The 16,782-nt window shown below is 40.1% G+C and overlaps 1 protein-coding gene across 1 annotated transcript in view; it reads right to left on the reverse strand.

Moving 5' to 3' along the window:
* The window catches only part of LOC126456210 (esterase E4-like), an 80,197-nt gene that overhangs the window by 17,571 nt on the left and 45,844 nt on the right, over nt 1–16,782 (reverse strand). Inside the window, exon 7 of the mRNA XM_050091964.1 lies at nt 8,456–8,621. Within this exon, the coding sequence (XP_049947921.1) occupies nt 8,456–8,621 (166 nt within the window). The remainder of the gene's footprint in view (nt 1–8,455; nt 8,622–16,782) is intronic.

Here is a 16,782-nt window from a genome sequence, read left to right on the forward strand (position 1 = left end):
GATGAAGATAATCCATCCTATGGACCTGGAATGCACTAAAAAGTTAATCCAATCTTTGTCGCTCGATTCCCAAAACTTTTATTTTCTCATACTAATTACATGTTTTCTAAGGATCTTCCAAACATATTTGTTTCAGACTTTCAGTAAATGTTACACAGTACCTTCTACATACTGTATATTTTTGAATATATAAATAAAAAATTGCAAAAAAATGTTGTGAATTTTCATTACAATTGAAAAAAAACATCTTTAATAACTGAACTAAAATTTTGTAAAATCCCTGTCTTAAGTTGTAGCCCATATTCCAATAAATAATCTGTAAAAAGTTCAACTTCCTACCTCAAATTCTTTGTGAGGAAAGATGTAATTTATAAGCGTTATTTTAACATTGCAAGTATAGGGCGTTCCGGAGCCCCTTAAGCTCAGGAAAACCCCTAGTGAAATGTGGGCAACCATTAAGTAAGCATAAGGAGGAGAGGCACTTTCAAGAAGTCCTGCTTTTGAGTGGCACAAAAAGTTTTGCGAAGGCAGGGATTCAGTGCAAGGTGATCCAAGAACTGGTCATCCACCTACAGCATGTACCAATGCAAATATGGAGCATGTAGGCAGTTATTCCTAGAAAACTGTCATAAAATTGTGTGTGCAATATTAGAAGAACTTAATTTGAATCATGATGTGTGTCATAAAATTTTATGCAAAGATTTATGGAAACAGAAACTTGTCCCTCACGCACTAACAGACAAACAGAAAGAGGTAAGATGAAGAATTTCTGCTGATCTACTGGATAGAGCCACATGGGATCCCACTTTTCTGTGAAAGATATTGCTGAGGATGAAAGTTGTTACCAGTATGACCATAACATGAAGTGTCAAAGTGCTGAATGGCAGAGTCCTGGATTACCAGCCTTGAATAAAGTCAAATGACAACCTTTAAGAATAAGGACAATGTTTATAAAATACTTTGATAGTAAAGGATTGGTTCATGATGAGAATATTCCTCAAAGTCAAACATTGAACCAAACTCTTTACATCAAATCTTGAAACATTTGTGAGAAGCAATTCATTATTGCCCCCATTTGTGGCATTCTCAGGACTGGTGCTAACTGCAGAACAGTTATCTGTTACCGAGTATCTGGCCAGACACTGTGTTATTGCCATCACACATCTGCAATATTTGCCTGACCTCTTGTGGCTATTTTCTTGTTTACATGAGTGAAAAGGCGACTGAAAGGAAAGCTTCATCAAAATATCACAGACATCCACTGGGCTCTGTTGAATGAGCTTACAAGCATCACAGTTTAAAAATTTCTGGCTTGCTTCCAAGACCTCTGGAAACGTTGGTTACTCTGTGTGTATATAGTCGAGAGGACTACTTCAATATGAGCTATGGTCATTACTTGGTCAGTGCAATTTTCTGTTTTTTAAAAAGTCCTGTCCTGGAACTTTTCTGACACTCTATGTGTATATAGTCGAGGGGACTACTTCAATATGAGCTATGATCATTACTTGGTAAGTGCAATTTTCTATTTTTTAAAAAGACCTGTCCTGGAACTTTTCTGACAAAGGGAGTATATAGGAAAAAATCTTACACCTCTGAGTGAATACGTCTATCACAACTTTATATAAGAAAAAATTTTAATCAGTACACCACAAACAGCACAGTACATGACCATGGAACCAAATCCACTCTTTACATCCAAACATAAGAAACAAATCAAATCTCAAGGTAGTACATTATACTATGGAATAAAATTGTACAACAGATTGCTTGGCAATGTCCATACAATGCATATTGTTCTATGGATAAATAAATAAATAAGATGAATCATTCAATCAATGTCCATTAGACAAGGGGGTGGAACTATACTGAATGATTTTAGGAAGACAAGGAACAGGTAATCAATTTGGGTTCTGTTATCTGCTGTCTTTTTTGCAACTATTTTGACTATCACAATTTGATTTCCTCTTCATTCTTTGGTTTTAGGGTAGGTTTTTCTACAGTAAATACAGTACAAATGCTTGTTGCAGATATTCTTGATGGTTTTCAGACAATTCCTTCACTTGTGCCTTACTTCTAGATCTCACTGTGCCACAGAAAATACTCATATGTAAGCTATAGTGCTACAGTACCAAGAATAATGGACTGGCACTAACACACTTTCAAGTCACATTAATGTGACCACCCCCTGTGACTGACATCAATGTGAAATAACGACTCACAGATGGCAGGTGGCAGCACTAGCAGTGGGGTATACGTAAAGTGTGTCAGGGAGAGAAGGGGTTGGGGTTGCAAAACAGTGCAGTCATTGTTGTAATACCACAGAAATGAAGCAATTTATCTGACATCCAAAAGATCATGATCATTGGCTTTCTGTCCAAGGGTAGGAGCATTTCTAAAATGGTTAAGTTTATAAACTTGTTGTGTGCCACTTTTATAAAAATGTACTGCACATGGCAAAATGGTGCTCTCCAAAACTGGCACTGAGGCAGCTGTGGTGCATCATGGGCCATAGATAATGTGGCTCAGTGATGCGTGTAGAGACATGTACAGGCAAATAGAAGTACAACTGTTGAGCAGCTTACTGTCCAGATGAACCAAAGGTTTATCAGCAGCATCTCTTCAATTCTTGTTCAATGAATGTTGCTTCACAGCAGGTGCCTGGTTCACTGACTGCTGTTCATCTCTGACAAAGGCTGGAATTTGCATGAAAATATTGCAACTGAACATACACTGAGTGGCAAAGATGGCCTTTTCAGATGATCATGTTTTATGCTCCATTGGGAATGAAAAGTTTGAAAACAAATACTCTGCCACAATCATTGGAAGGGTCTAGGATGGTGGAGGGAGTTTTATGGTATGGGAATGTTTTCATGAATTCCCTTGGTGATGATGTCATTCTGGAAGGCGTGATGGATCAACATAAGTAAGCATCTGCCCTTGGGGACCATGTACACCCCTACATGCAGTTTGTTTCTCCTCAGCATGAGCCGGCTGCAGTGACTGAGCAGTTCTAGGTGCTTCAGTTCGGAATCGTGCTGCTGCTACAGTCACAGGTTCGAGTCCTGCCTAAGGGATGGATGTGTGTGATGTCCTTAGGTTAGTTAGGTTTAAGTAGTTCTAAGTCTAGCAGACTGATGACCTCAGATGTTAAGTCCCAAAGTGCTTAGAGCCATTTGAACCTTTTTTCCCCCCCTCAGCATGATGGTATCTACTGGAAGGACTTTGCAACATGTCATACATCTCTTACTGAACATGCGTGGTTCAAAGAACACCAGGATTAGTTTACCTTACTTTCCTGGCCACAAAACTGCTCAGATTTAAACTCAGTTGAGAATCTGTGGGACCACCTCAATCAGGTTGCTCATGCCCTGGATCACATTGTGTGGAATAACTATTCTTCCAAGTTCCCATTTTTCTTCTGAAAATGTAGTACAACAACCTTAAAAGAAATGGCAACACATTGTTGAAATAGTGTAGTCTAGTCCTACTTCTAACACAGGGTGACTTTCTGCTCATACCAATGCACCATGAACAGCTCTGTGCCAGATGAGATGTGCAAATTTTTGTGCTTTCAAAAAGATAAATTATTTAGAGTGAAATAACAGTTAGTTTAGTGCAGATTACTCATCAAACATAGATATTAGTGTGTTTTTCAAGCTTCCTATTAAAGGTTTCAGTGTTCTTATTAGTGGTAAAATGTTAGTGTAATTTTAAGGCAGCACCGCTGTTTCTCCATGGTTTGAGTTAACTTATGTTTGTAAACTGCTTTGGTTTTTTTGCTTATTCTCATTGTGTGTTATTGTCATCAGCCATTGACGGTAAGCTATTACATTTTTAAATAAACTTTGTACAAGCTTACTTATAATAAAGCTTAATGTACTGTGCCTGATTAAATGTTACAGCCCCATGTGCTTATGTCTGTTTTTCAATGCAGTGGTAGAGTGTTTTGGTGATATTATGAGTAACAGCCTAGTTCATTAGTAAGGTGCTAGTGAGCATATGTGTGATAAGAGAGAATTGTTTAAGAAACTGGACCAGGTGAAAGCTCAATGAAAGTTACTGTGGGTGATGGTAAACTTCTTCATGAGGCTGGGTGTGGTACTGTGGAACTGCATGCAGGGAATAGGGTTAAAGTTATCAAAACAGTACTTTAGTGGACTGCTTTTTTGTGCCGGAACTGAAATTAAATCTGTTTTCTGTAGGAGCTGTGTTGGATGAAGGTACCTGTTTAGTGCCAAAGAAGGAAAAATACAAATCCTTGAACAGTAGAAGTGAAGTTCATGCATCAGTAAAATGTATCATATGTTATTTTCCCTAAACAGACTGCAGTAAGAACCATAAATGATTACTCTGATGGCTGCAGATAAAATGCAGTCTTTGGTTGACAATAATGATGCTAGTGACCTTTCATCAGTCAATACTAATAGTGGTCAGGTAAATTCGTCTAATTATGTTGAAAATTTGAGTCTCTGACATAAAAAGTTCTGCCATCATAGCATTGTGCATGCAAAAGAATTATTGTCACATAAAGTAGTGGACTTCACTGATGAGTCTGTCAGTTGTGAGGAGTGTTTGGCAGATAAACAACATTTTTTTTTTCCTTTCTACATCAATTCATAAATTCATAAAGAGCTAATGCCGACTTCATGCAAACATCTGCAGACTGAGGGAAATGCATTCATAGGATGACTACTCAGATTATTTCAAAGTATTCTTTATGAACAGAGGCATGAAGTTAAAGGTTTGACCAAGAACTTTATTGCAAAAGCTGAGAGAGAAAATCAAAAATAATGTACTGGAATGTATCAGTACTGACTCAGGTACATTGTGAGTGAAAATGGCATAACCCATCAAAAAATAGATGCTCCATATAAACATCAAGGCAAAATGGAAGAGTTGAGAGAGAAATGTGCACCTTGGTTGAAGCTCCTTGTTCACAGAGGTAAGGAATGCCCAGACATTTCTGGTCTGATGTGCCTAACTTGTGGCTTATGTGCTAAATTAATCTGGTCCAAGTCCTGTCGAAGGTAAAACTTCTTCTGGAACCTTTTAAGGCAGGTTGGTTAATTTGGGGTAGGGGACCAAATAGCGAAGTCTAGTCCCATAAGGTTAAGGAAGGCTAGGGGAGGAAGTCACTGTGGCCCTTTGAAAGAACATCCTGGCATTTGCCTGAAGCGATTTAGGAAAATTGTGGAAAACCTATGCTGGACATGGGTTTCAACTGTTGTCTTCCCAAATGTGAGTCCAGTGTGCTAACCACAGCGCCACTTCAACCGGTTATTACGTCAGAGAATCACCTTTAGAGGATTTGAAAATATTTGGGGTTTGTGTGTCTGTCCTTCTACTCAAAGAAAAGAGATTGAAACTAGATCCTAAGTACAAGATGGCTTATTTATCAGTTATGATGATGATGCAAGAGGGTACAGAGTATTTGTACCTTTCACAAAGAAAATTGAGGTATATCAAGATTTAGGTTTCTTGCCACCAGCAAACTGATATTCCTGTAATAGAATCAGATACTACTTGTTGTGATGAAGAGAACATAGACAAAATTTCAAAATGAAAGAGGCAGGAAGGAGAAATGACAATTTAGGTTGTGGAAGAAAATAGAAGTCAGCTTAGAGAAGAACAAGAAGTCAATTTCTCTTGAGGATGCAGAGGAAAATTCAGATGATGAGCATGTAACAATATTATTAATAGGATAGTTGCTACTCACCATATAGCGGATATGCTGAGTTGCAGATAGGCACAACAAAAAGACTGTCACAAAATAAGCTTTTGGCCAATAAGGCCTTTGTCAAAAATAAACAACACATACATACATACACACACACACACACACACACACACACACACACACACACACACACACACACACACACACACACAACTCATGCAAACACAACTCACACACACATGACCACAGTCTCTACATGCAGCAACAGCAGTGCATGATGGGAGAGGCAAGTGGGTGAGCATAAGTAGGAGGCTGGGGTAGGGAGGGTGAGGGATAGCAGGGTGGTGGTGGGGGATCATGAAGTGCTGTTGTGGAGCATGTAGGGATGAGGTGGAGAGAGGGTAGGACATCTAGGTGCTCTTGGGAGGTTACGTGGAGGGCAGGGAAGAGAGAAAAGGGGGGAGGGGGGCGTTAGTGGAAAAGTAGAGAAGAAAAAAGACTGGGTGCATTTTTAATGAAATAGTGTTTTCCATTCTTACCCTATTACACTGATGAATGATGTTTGTGGAAGCTAAAAATGTAGTTTAAGTTGTTGTTAAGTATAGAACATCCCACCGTGCATGCCCTTCTTAAATTTAAGTGCAGATTCATGTAAAAGAAGTCATCTTGGCAAATGAGCAAGGCATTATGGCAAATGTGCATCTCCACCTGCTGAGGAGGCCCACTTATGCTTTGGCATCACAGCTTGGTTGTGCTGTGGAAGTCAATGAGAATAGGGGCACTGGCAAGAATATAAATGACGGAACAACTGTAGAATCATGGTGAGAAATGTTGTTTGGTCTCTAATGTCAAAGCATGGTACATACATGTTATGCTCTATCGTGAGCTACAGGATGTGAGTGATTTGCATCACCTGCAACTGTAAAAGTAATTGTACAATGGAGACATTGATGTTAGTACAGAAGAGTTAGCACAAACCTGATAACATAATTTTAGTAGCTTAAATAGATCAGAGCTCTCTTTTAGCAACCGCATCTATTGGAAAAGAGAAAAAGTCACATGGTATGGTTTAGTGGCACTGCAGAGCAGGTCCACTACAGAAATTCACTTCACAACTAGTGATCATAAATTATTTGGATTTGACACACATGCAACTAGGTGACAGATAGCACATGAATGCAAACCAGTGACACCAGTAACACTCCAAGTTCCAAGTGCAGCACATCAATTTAACTGTTATGAAGCAAATTTCTATCTGTAAGATGGCAAACTATTGAATTTGATGCAAAACTTCAGAATTGCAAAATTTTCAGTGTCTGTTGCAACATATGTTGGCTAATGACAAATAAATATGGCTCCTGAGGCAATGAGCCTGTTAAGATTTCTGATTTCAATGTTTTGTCCATCTTTAAGATTTTATTTCATGAGATTTATATTCTATCCTCTCCAAAATCAGCATCTAATTTATTTTATCTAAGGAGGGGCTTCTCCTACCTAAGACACCAACATGTGCACTCCACATGGACTTTGATTCTCTAGTAGACGCTTTCATGGTATAGTCCATGCCTGTCCTGCTGTTTTATACCCAAAAATGTCAAGAAATCTGCATCCTACAGCATCATAGTTTTGCCTGAACATCTTGTTTAAGCTTTCTGTTGAGCTCCAAACCAAGGACTGCAATCAGCATGCTAGCTCAGATTTCACCCAATGTGAGAGGTTAGCTGCCTTCACCAACTTAGTCATTCCCTGTTGGAATTGGGGAAGCATCATTTGTGCTGATGTGGGCCACACTTCACAAACTTGTTACTGGCTGTATCCAGTGCATTAAACAGCCATTGTCTGATGCTCTCTACATCCAGAAACCACAATGCACACTTGCCTTCCTGTCATGCTTGCTATTTTCCTGATGGGCTCCATCACCCATCTTACATTTCACATCTCCATGTCCAGCAAACACACTCTCTGCACTTGTCCAGAACCTTTAGGAATATCATATGACTATACCAAGGCCCAAAATATGAGGCATCCTGTACTGTCTCAGTGAAATTTTAAGAAATATGTAAAACTTCATGATGTATCACAAGATTGACAAAACACTGGGACAGGGCAGGGAAGAGGAAAGAAGAGCACTGTCTGTTAGAGCCTGTGGGGTCTATAACAAGGTATGGCAAGACTGCAACCAGTACTCACATTTACCTTCCACCCAGAGGTTTGCTGTTAACACTCAGGTGAGTGTGGGATGGCCAGAGGGTGATATGACATGAGAGTCCTCAAGGGAAGAGCTGCCACAGTTTTTGCTGCAGGTGTCTCAGCATTACTGCAGATCAGGAAAGCACCCTGAAGTCAGTCAACCACATTCAACTCAGCTCCCAACTGTCTCCAGGTAGTGCTCAGTTTCCCCCACTATTCTGTTGTGTTTACAACAGGCTCAGTCCCTATAGGTCTTTAACTTTGTTCCGCTATGCAACAAGAAATATACTGTAAGTTCGGTAGTTGCTAGATACAATCTAAATACTGCTGCTATGTTGCTCCTAACTATTACTCTACTACACCCAATCAATAGTAACGCTCACAAAATTACAAACACTACACAAAACAAATACATAGACACTTATGGTTTACTTGTTTACAGGAGCATATAAAATGAAGAATAAAACAAGTTGTGTTTTCAAAGAATGCTTTTCTTAGCTGACCTAGTTGGTACCTGCTCTCACTTTGGTGACTGCTATTGAAACAACACAGAAGCTTCAGAGGAATTAATATATTTTGAAGTCATACCTTGTGTTCTGCCAAGTAACTCATAACTTGTGATGCCAGTTAGATAAGGTACTTGATTATAGCGTCCTGCAGACATAATAACCCATGGTTCCTCAGTCAGGAAGGCACCATCATTTTCTGGTTCCACATGTGGTACCCACACGCACATCATGAAACTTGTACGGTCCTGTAATACAGTACATATTTCTGAAAACATTGAGCTGATACCAAAATTTTCTCCGTGTGCACAACTGGGCAACAGGTAGTGATTGTATGAGTCATAAAATTTTCAAACAATGGAAACTCCAGTTTGGAATATCAACAATATAAGTAAACACACAGATTGCTGCTCATCATAAATTTGACTCACTGAGTTGCAGACAGGAATTACAAAAAGACTGTTACACATTTAGGTTTCAGCCAAAGCCTTCTACAGATAAAGGAACACACATTCATTCACACAATAAAGCTCACCTCTCGCACACACGACTGCCATCTCCGGAGGCTTGGACCAGAATGCCGCTGCCACATTGAAAGGAAGCAGCAATCTTGAGGGGGCAAGGAAGGGGAAGGGATAGCAGGTTGTAGGTTGTGGAAGAGAAGAATGGAGCATGAACAAGGTATGACAAAACTACCACCAGGTGCAGAGTCGGGAGGCTGTAGGGCAGAGAGGTTGGGAAAGGGGTGTGGGGGAAAGTGGAGTGAAAAAGAAGAGGAGCTGGGAAGGGGTGGGTGTATCAGCAGAGGGTGGCACACAAAGAGGGTGAGGGGATGTGAATATGGAGGAGATGATAGGAAAGGGGATGTGGAAACTGTTTGGTGGAACGTGTAGAGACAGTAGATTATTTTAGGTTGAGGCTGGAATAATTTCTGGAGCAGAGACTTTGTTGTAAGGATAACTCCCAACTGCACAGTTCAGAAAACCAGTGGTTGAGGGAATGATCCAGATGTCCTGGATTGTGAATCAGTCTTTGAAATGAAGCATGTTATGTTCAGCTGCCTGTTGTGCCACAGGGTGGTCTACTTTGCTCTTGGCCACAATAAAAAAAGCTATGCAATGGTTGTAGCAGAGCTGATACACAAAATGGGTGCTTTCACAGGTGGCCTGGCTTTTGATTATGTAAGATAAACCGGTAACAGGACTGGAACAGGAAGTGCTGGGCCGGTGAATTGGGCAAGTCTTGCACCTAGGTCTTTCACAGGGATGTCATACATGGGGCAGAGGATTTAGTTTGGGTGTGGCATGGGGATGGACTAGGATGTTGTGGAGGTTGGGTGGGCAATAGAACACTACCTTAGAAGATGTGGGAAGGATCTTGGGTAGGATGTCCCTCATTTCAGGGCATGATGATAGACAATCAAAGCACAGATGAAGGATGTGGTTCAGTTGTTCCAGTCTGGAGCAGTACTGGGTGACAAAGGGGGCACTGCTTTGTAGCTGACTCTTGAGATTGATGGAGGGCTGGGGGCATGTAAGGAAATAGCACAGGAAATCTGTTTGCAGACTAGGTGTGAAGGATAGTGCCTGTCTGTAAAGGACTTGGTGAAACATACAGTATACTTGGAAAGGGAGTTCTTGTCACTGCAGGTATGCCATCTCTGGGTAACAAGGTTGTATGGGAGGGATGTTTTGAGTGGAAAGGTTCACAGCTGTCAAAATGTTGGTATTGTTGGTGGTTTGTGGGTTTAATGTGGTCAGAGGTGTGGATGGAACAATCAGAGAGGACAATAACAACATCTAAGGAGTTGTCATGCTGGGTTGAGAAGGACCAAGTGAATTGATTGGTAGGTTGTGGAGGAATGAGAATAAGCTGTCTTAGTCTTGAGTCCAGATTATGAAGAAATCATCAGTGAACCTGAACCAGGCAAGGTTTGGGGTTCTCGGATGCTACGAAATTTTCCTCCAGATGGCTCATAAACAGGTAGGCATAGGAGGGCCTTGCAGGTACCCAAAGCTGTGTCATGCATTTGTTTGTATACCTTCCCTTCAAAGGAGAAGTAGTTATATGTTAGGATAAAGTCAGTTAGGTGAAAGAGGGATGAGGTAGTGGGTCTGGAGTCTGAAGAACATTGGAAGAGGTAGTGTTCAGTTGTGGCAAGACCATGGGCATGTGGGATGTTGATGCATAGGGAAGTGGCATCAACAGTGATCCAATAGGCAAACAGGAGGTAAAGGTTTCAAGATGGCTGAGAGTTGGTGAAGGAAGTAGTTTGTACCTTTAACATGGGAGGCTAGATTACAGGCAATTGGTTGGAGGTGTTGGTCAGTGAGGGCTGAAATCTTTTCCACGGGGGCACAATAATCAGCTACAATGGGGCAACCAAGGTGTTGGGTTTGTGAATTTTGGGGAGTATGTAGAATGTGCTTGTGCAGGGTGTCGCAAGGGTGATGAGGGAACTGGAGTCAGGGGAGAGGTTCTGGAAAGAGCCTAAGGATTTAAATAGGGATTGGAGGTTATGTTGTACTCCTGGGATGGGATCACTAAGGCAGAGTTTATAGGTGGATGGGTCAGACAATTAGCAGAGCCCTTCTGCTTGATAGTCACTGTGATGCATCATGACAGTAGTGGAGCCTTTGTCAGTAGGGAGGATTATTAGGTCACACTGTGTATGGCTGTCCTTTCCTCTGCTGAAAGGTTGGTTTTCTGAGGAAGGTTCCTGGGGAAGGATGGTGAGGCCAATTTTGAGGTAAGGAATTCCTGGAAAGTGGTCTGGGGCAGGTTAGGTGGAAGTGGGGGAGGATTACACTTGTAGGATGGTGGCGTGATCTGGGAGAGGCTGGGTTCAATGTTGGAATTAGGTTGGATTTGGTTGGAGAAATTGGTGGCAAAGAAATGTTTCCATTACAGGGATGAGAAGGAGAGTACATCTTTGACAAGTACAGTATGGTTAAATATGGGTGTAGTGCTAAAAGTGAGTCCTTTGGACAGGACTGAAACTTCTTTGGGGCTGAGTAATTTGATGGAAAGATTAACAACAATATTACAAGATTGTGGGACTCTAGATTTGGAATGATGGTAGGGAGTCTTCGGGGATGTGTCATGTTGAAAAGGTCTGTCAGGCAGGGTCTGGGTGCTATGAGAGGTTGACGAGGAGAAACACTTTGAGTAGGATAAGGACTGGATAGTGGTGCCCCATGGCAGCAGTAGGATGTCAGCATGTTGGGTAACTTATGGAGGTGGTGTCTGGAAAGCTCTCCCAGGTGCTGGAGAGCAATGGACTCAATTTCAGAAATGTGATGTATGGAATAGGGACTGCAGAGTAGCATTATCTTGCAGAGGGAGCAGAGGAGGTTCTGGGATGCCTGTGCCATGGAAATGTGTTTTTGCAGTATGTAAGGGATAGAGTTTGGTGGACTCTGAAAAGGTGGATGCCATTATGAAAGGACAAGTCTGATCTGGAGAAAGGAATTTTTTTGGTTAGGCCATTGGGCAGGATTCCATGGTTTAAGCAGCATTTAAAGAACAGGATGTGGGGTGGGATTTTAGCCAAGGAAAGAGATATCTTTCTGAACTGGTGCACAAAGATAGAGCAGGGGTCCAATGTGGCAGGGATGGCATTGGGAAAATGGGAATGCCTTAGGAAATGGGTAGGAAATGAAATAAAGTTGTTAGTTGCTTGGGAGGGGCTGGATAACAAAAAAGATAAGTAAAAATGCATACAGGCGTGCAAAGACATGCACAGACATGTGCCATTTCCCCACTCACCCTTAATCCTCCCACCATCTCCAAGAGCCAAACCCAACCTAACCCAACCTAACCTAACCTAACCTAACCTAACCCAGCTACAAAAGAATGCCCCCTTTGTCACCCAAAACCACCCTGAATTGAAGTAACTGCACTAAATTATACATCAGGGCTTTGATTAGCTATCGTCATGCCCTGAAAAATGAAGGACATCCTACCCAAGATCCTTCTCAGCCCTGCCAATGTGGTGTTTCATCTCCTAACCAACCTCCACAATGTCCTAGGTTCAAGACCTTTCCAATCCACCCTCCCAGCCCTTCCTATTCCAGAACTCTCATAGGCTTATCTTACCACTTCAAAGGCAGGGCTGCCTGTGAAAGCAGTCATGTTGTGTACCAGCTGAGCTGCACAGTTTTTCTTACATTGGTATTTCTACCAACCAACTGTCCATCGGAATGAATGGCCACCACCAAACTGTGGCCAGAAGCAAAGTACACCACCCTATACCACTAAATGCTGCAGAACATAATATGCTTGATTTCCACCTTTATGAACCGCTCACGTGGGAGTTATCCTTACAACACATTCTCCACTCCAGAAAATATTCTGGCCTCTCAGCCTATGGCAACCTACTGTCCCTACAATTTCCACCCAATAGTTTCTGGCCCCTCGTCTTATCACCTCCTCCCCTCTCACATTCCCTCATCCTCTTTGTGTGCCTCCCTCTGCTATTTGATACAAATACCATCATCAAAAACATGTCAGTGTGATATGATTTGCCACAATGGTTACGTATAAACAAAGAAGTTCAGTATTACAATTCAGAGCCAAAAAATGCAGTGATAAGTTTAACTATGAACATTTGCTAAATCCAGGTAAAATAAATTGTAATGAACACAACAGCCATTGACTGCACAAAGGGACAGGTAAGCTTCTCTCCCAAATAAGTAAGCTGTGCCACAAAGCTAAAAAGAATGAGGGTCCAATTGGCCTAGACTACAACCAAGAGGCTTCTTTTAGAATAAAGAGCCAACATGTAAGAGTTCAAGGATGTATTTCCGATGTGTCTGAGTCCTGTTTGCTTGAAGAAAAGCTGTTCTGAAATAAGTGACCAATTATTGAAACACAGTCCTAAAGAGGCAGTTAGTGAAATTAGTTACTGCAACAATGTGACATAATTAAATGTAATTTGAACAAAGTGACAAATCAACAAGAAAATGTAACACCCTTAAAGATGATTCACTTAAATATTCAGTGTCTCAGAAACCAACTAGACTTTGAGACATAACAAACTGGGATTACTCCATCTGTTATGATTTCAACTCCTGGTAACAACTAATTTTTTTCTGATCTTCATCCTATCTGGATAGTGTTACTTATGAAATTTACACGTGGTATGTACATAAATGTTTCAAAATATTCTCTACACTTCATTTCACTTAGATTCAGTGTTCAGAATATTGGTTTTAATGTTCCAATACTTCTAATATATGTATTTTTGTATGAAAGTGATACTAATCAAAATATATGAATGATTAAACTTTTCATTGCCATAAAACGTAGCAAATATTGCTTAAGAAAATATGTCTTTATGGGCTTAGTGACACCACACATTATACATTATAAAGACTGGCATTCCAACTTTTCAGAAAAATAGTTCAAATTTGGTGAAACTAATTAACTTACAATATAATCAACAGTAAACTACAAAAACTGTTACATTTTCCATAACAGATAGTGCCTCTTTGCATTTTAGATTCTTGTCTTTGACATTACACTTTTGCTGACCTAATTTTTATACACAACATGGGTTGGCATACTTCATTAATTGGATTAAGCCTTTAATTAAGGTTTTCATAATTTTCCATGATTTTCAGTATAGTGCTTGTACTTGTAAATAGGATATAGCCAGTGTATGCCCATAAAATGGTTCCAGAAACATTTCTAAATTCCTAGACCACTATATTGTTCACAGACTAAATTTTTATCAGTACTGACAGTAACAAAATCTATCCTAGCAGTTTCACAAATGACTGTGAAGTTCCAATAATAACAAATTGTACACGAGCAGGCCAGATTCAAATGCTGCTAAATGCATTTTTTGTTGATTTTGACTGGAGTGCACTACCATATAAATTTTTTTCAGTCCTGGAACGATGGAATAGGTTTCAGGGTGCAAACCCTACAATAAACCATTGAAATTGGCTGTGGAAAATCGTATTCAGTTGCAAAAGCTGCTAACTGCACATTGCCTTTGAGTTCAAATCCCACTAAGAGTCCAACGTTTGCAAAACCAACCAAATTCAATACGCATGCTGGTCATCATGCCATGTCCAGATGCAAGGAATACCAACTGACATCAGACTTACCAATCTAGACATTCAAAGTTTCTTTTCAGTTTGTTACAATTCAAAGGATTATTTTTCTTATTCAGAATTAGGTTGGCTGCGCTGTAGCGAATGCGTACACAACAATGAAGCTCTTGCTGCCAATGCATTGTCGAAATAGACACTGGTAAGGACAGTTCAGCTTATCAGTAGGACATTTGTTGACATATTTGAATGAATGTTTTGAAGAAAATAAGTTATTTTGTGGATGGTTTAAATGCAAGAGATGGTACAGATGAAGTGGGAATAATTGAAACAGTAGGAATTCTGCAAGAAGTCAAATGCACTGTAGCAGTTGCAAATGACCATGATGAGACCAAGGGTGATGGTCCCTCCTGGAAAAGGAAGAGGTGTCCTGATCAGTGAAAAATAAATGTTTCCAAAACAGAATGGTAAGGACATGAAAAGTATTATTACAGAAATGTAATGCAATGAATACTGTGTTGACATTAATAACCTTTAATTGTCTAGGCAGTGAGTTTGTAGAATTATATGTCCAATTTCCATTGTGCTAGCAATCATCTTCAGATCACAAAATAATGTTACAGAGTGTAACATGTCACATGTTGTACAATCAAGCACTGAATCATTAAAAAATAATGCAGTACTTGAATTTAAAACAAGTGATGTGTTACAGTTAGTAATGACATATAATGATCTTGAGATGATTGTTAATACATTTGAAACTAGTAAAAGTACACTGTCCAGCAACATTAGTGTGACTGCCTATCAAAAGCCTGAGTAACCACTTTTTGCAGTGCAGAGCACTGTGAAACATCTAGAAAGAGGGTAATTGAGGCTCTCAGAGGCACCAAAAGGCATTTGGAGTATGATGACCCTGATGGTGTCACCAGCTGCACTAGATTTCTTGGCTAAGGATATGTGGTGTGAACACCCCAATCAAGGTGAGCCCACAGATTCTGGATTGGGTTTAAATCTGGGGTGTTTTGTGGCCATGGGAGTATGATCAGTTTATCACAGTGATCTTTGAACCATGCACATATGCTGCAAGCTGTGAGACACACTGAATTTTGCTGCTGGTGGATGCCATAGAGCCCCACTTCATAACTTCCTTCCTTTAATCTTGACCCTTCTGGTGATTCAATAGCCATGGTACAATGGAGCACAAAATGTGATTCACCTGAAAAGGGCCCCTGTTGGCATTCAGTGGACAATAAGTTGCAGTAATGGTGAGCAGATTCCACCCTTCATTGCTGAGGAACAGCAGTCAGCTTGGGTACTTGAACCAAGTGCCTGCTGTGAAGGCCCATATACAACAACATTAAGTGAAGTTCCTTGAGGAGACTCTGTTGGTAGTTCATCTGGGCAGTCAGCTCCTCAACAGTTGTAATCTATTTGCCTGTACACATCTCTGCAGCCATTGGTAACCATTGTCATCCATGGTCCATGGTTGACCACAGTTGCCTTGATCCAGTATTGGAAGTGCTATCTTGCCATAGATGGTATATTTTAACCAAAGAGCCACATGAAGTGTTTACAGGCTTAGCCATTTTAGAAATGGTTCCATGTTTGCCTCAAAATCCAATGTCATGCCCTTTTTTGGACATCAGGTAAAACGATGACAGCTGCACTGTTTTCCATGTGCCCCAACAAACTTTATGTGTCCTCCATTGCTAAAGCTGCCACTTGCCATCTGTGAGTGATTAAAATATGTTGATGTCAAACATGGGCAGTGGTTAAATTAATGTGATGGGTATTTTACAAACTGACAATCTAGACAAATCAAAGATATATCGATGTTTTATCATATTGCTCCCAGACTTTTTCTGGTAGAAAATGAAATAACTTGGAAATTATAAAGTTAAAAACTTCTATTAATAAACTAAAATAAAATAACAAAATTTTATATTTGCACGCTTTTCACTCATTTTAGTCAATAGCACAATTTAACTGAACATAGAAAATTACACTGTCTAGTTTTTTCTCCCATAGTAAAACCATAAAAAATAAAATAAAGCTAACAAAATCTCAGAGATTATCTTAAATAGAAATAAATCGTTGGTATTTTAGTGTTTAGCACTGGAGTAAGATAAAGAAATATATTTCTGTTACAGAGATTTATCTATGTAAAATTTATTTGAAAAAAGTCACTAGATTTGGATTTATTCATAAAAGTCTTGATAAGAGCACACAGAAAAGTAACTTAGGTCTGTATGGGTAAGGAGGGTGGGAGGGGGAAAGGGAGCCAAATGATTTGTCCTCTGTATGGAAAAATCTTTTTGAAACTGCCCTGCCTGCAAGGCACCTTCATATG

The sequence above is a fragment of the Schistocerca serialis genome, chromosome 2 (assembly GCF_023864345.2).
Source record: "Schistocerca serialis cubense isolate TAMUIC-IGC-003099 chromosome 2, iqSchSeri2.2, whole genome shotgun sequence".
NCBI lineage: Eukaryota > Metazoa > Arthropoda > Insecta > Orthoptera > Acrididae > Schistocerca > Schistocerca serialis.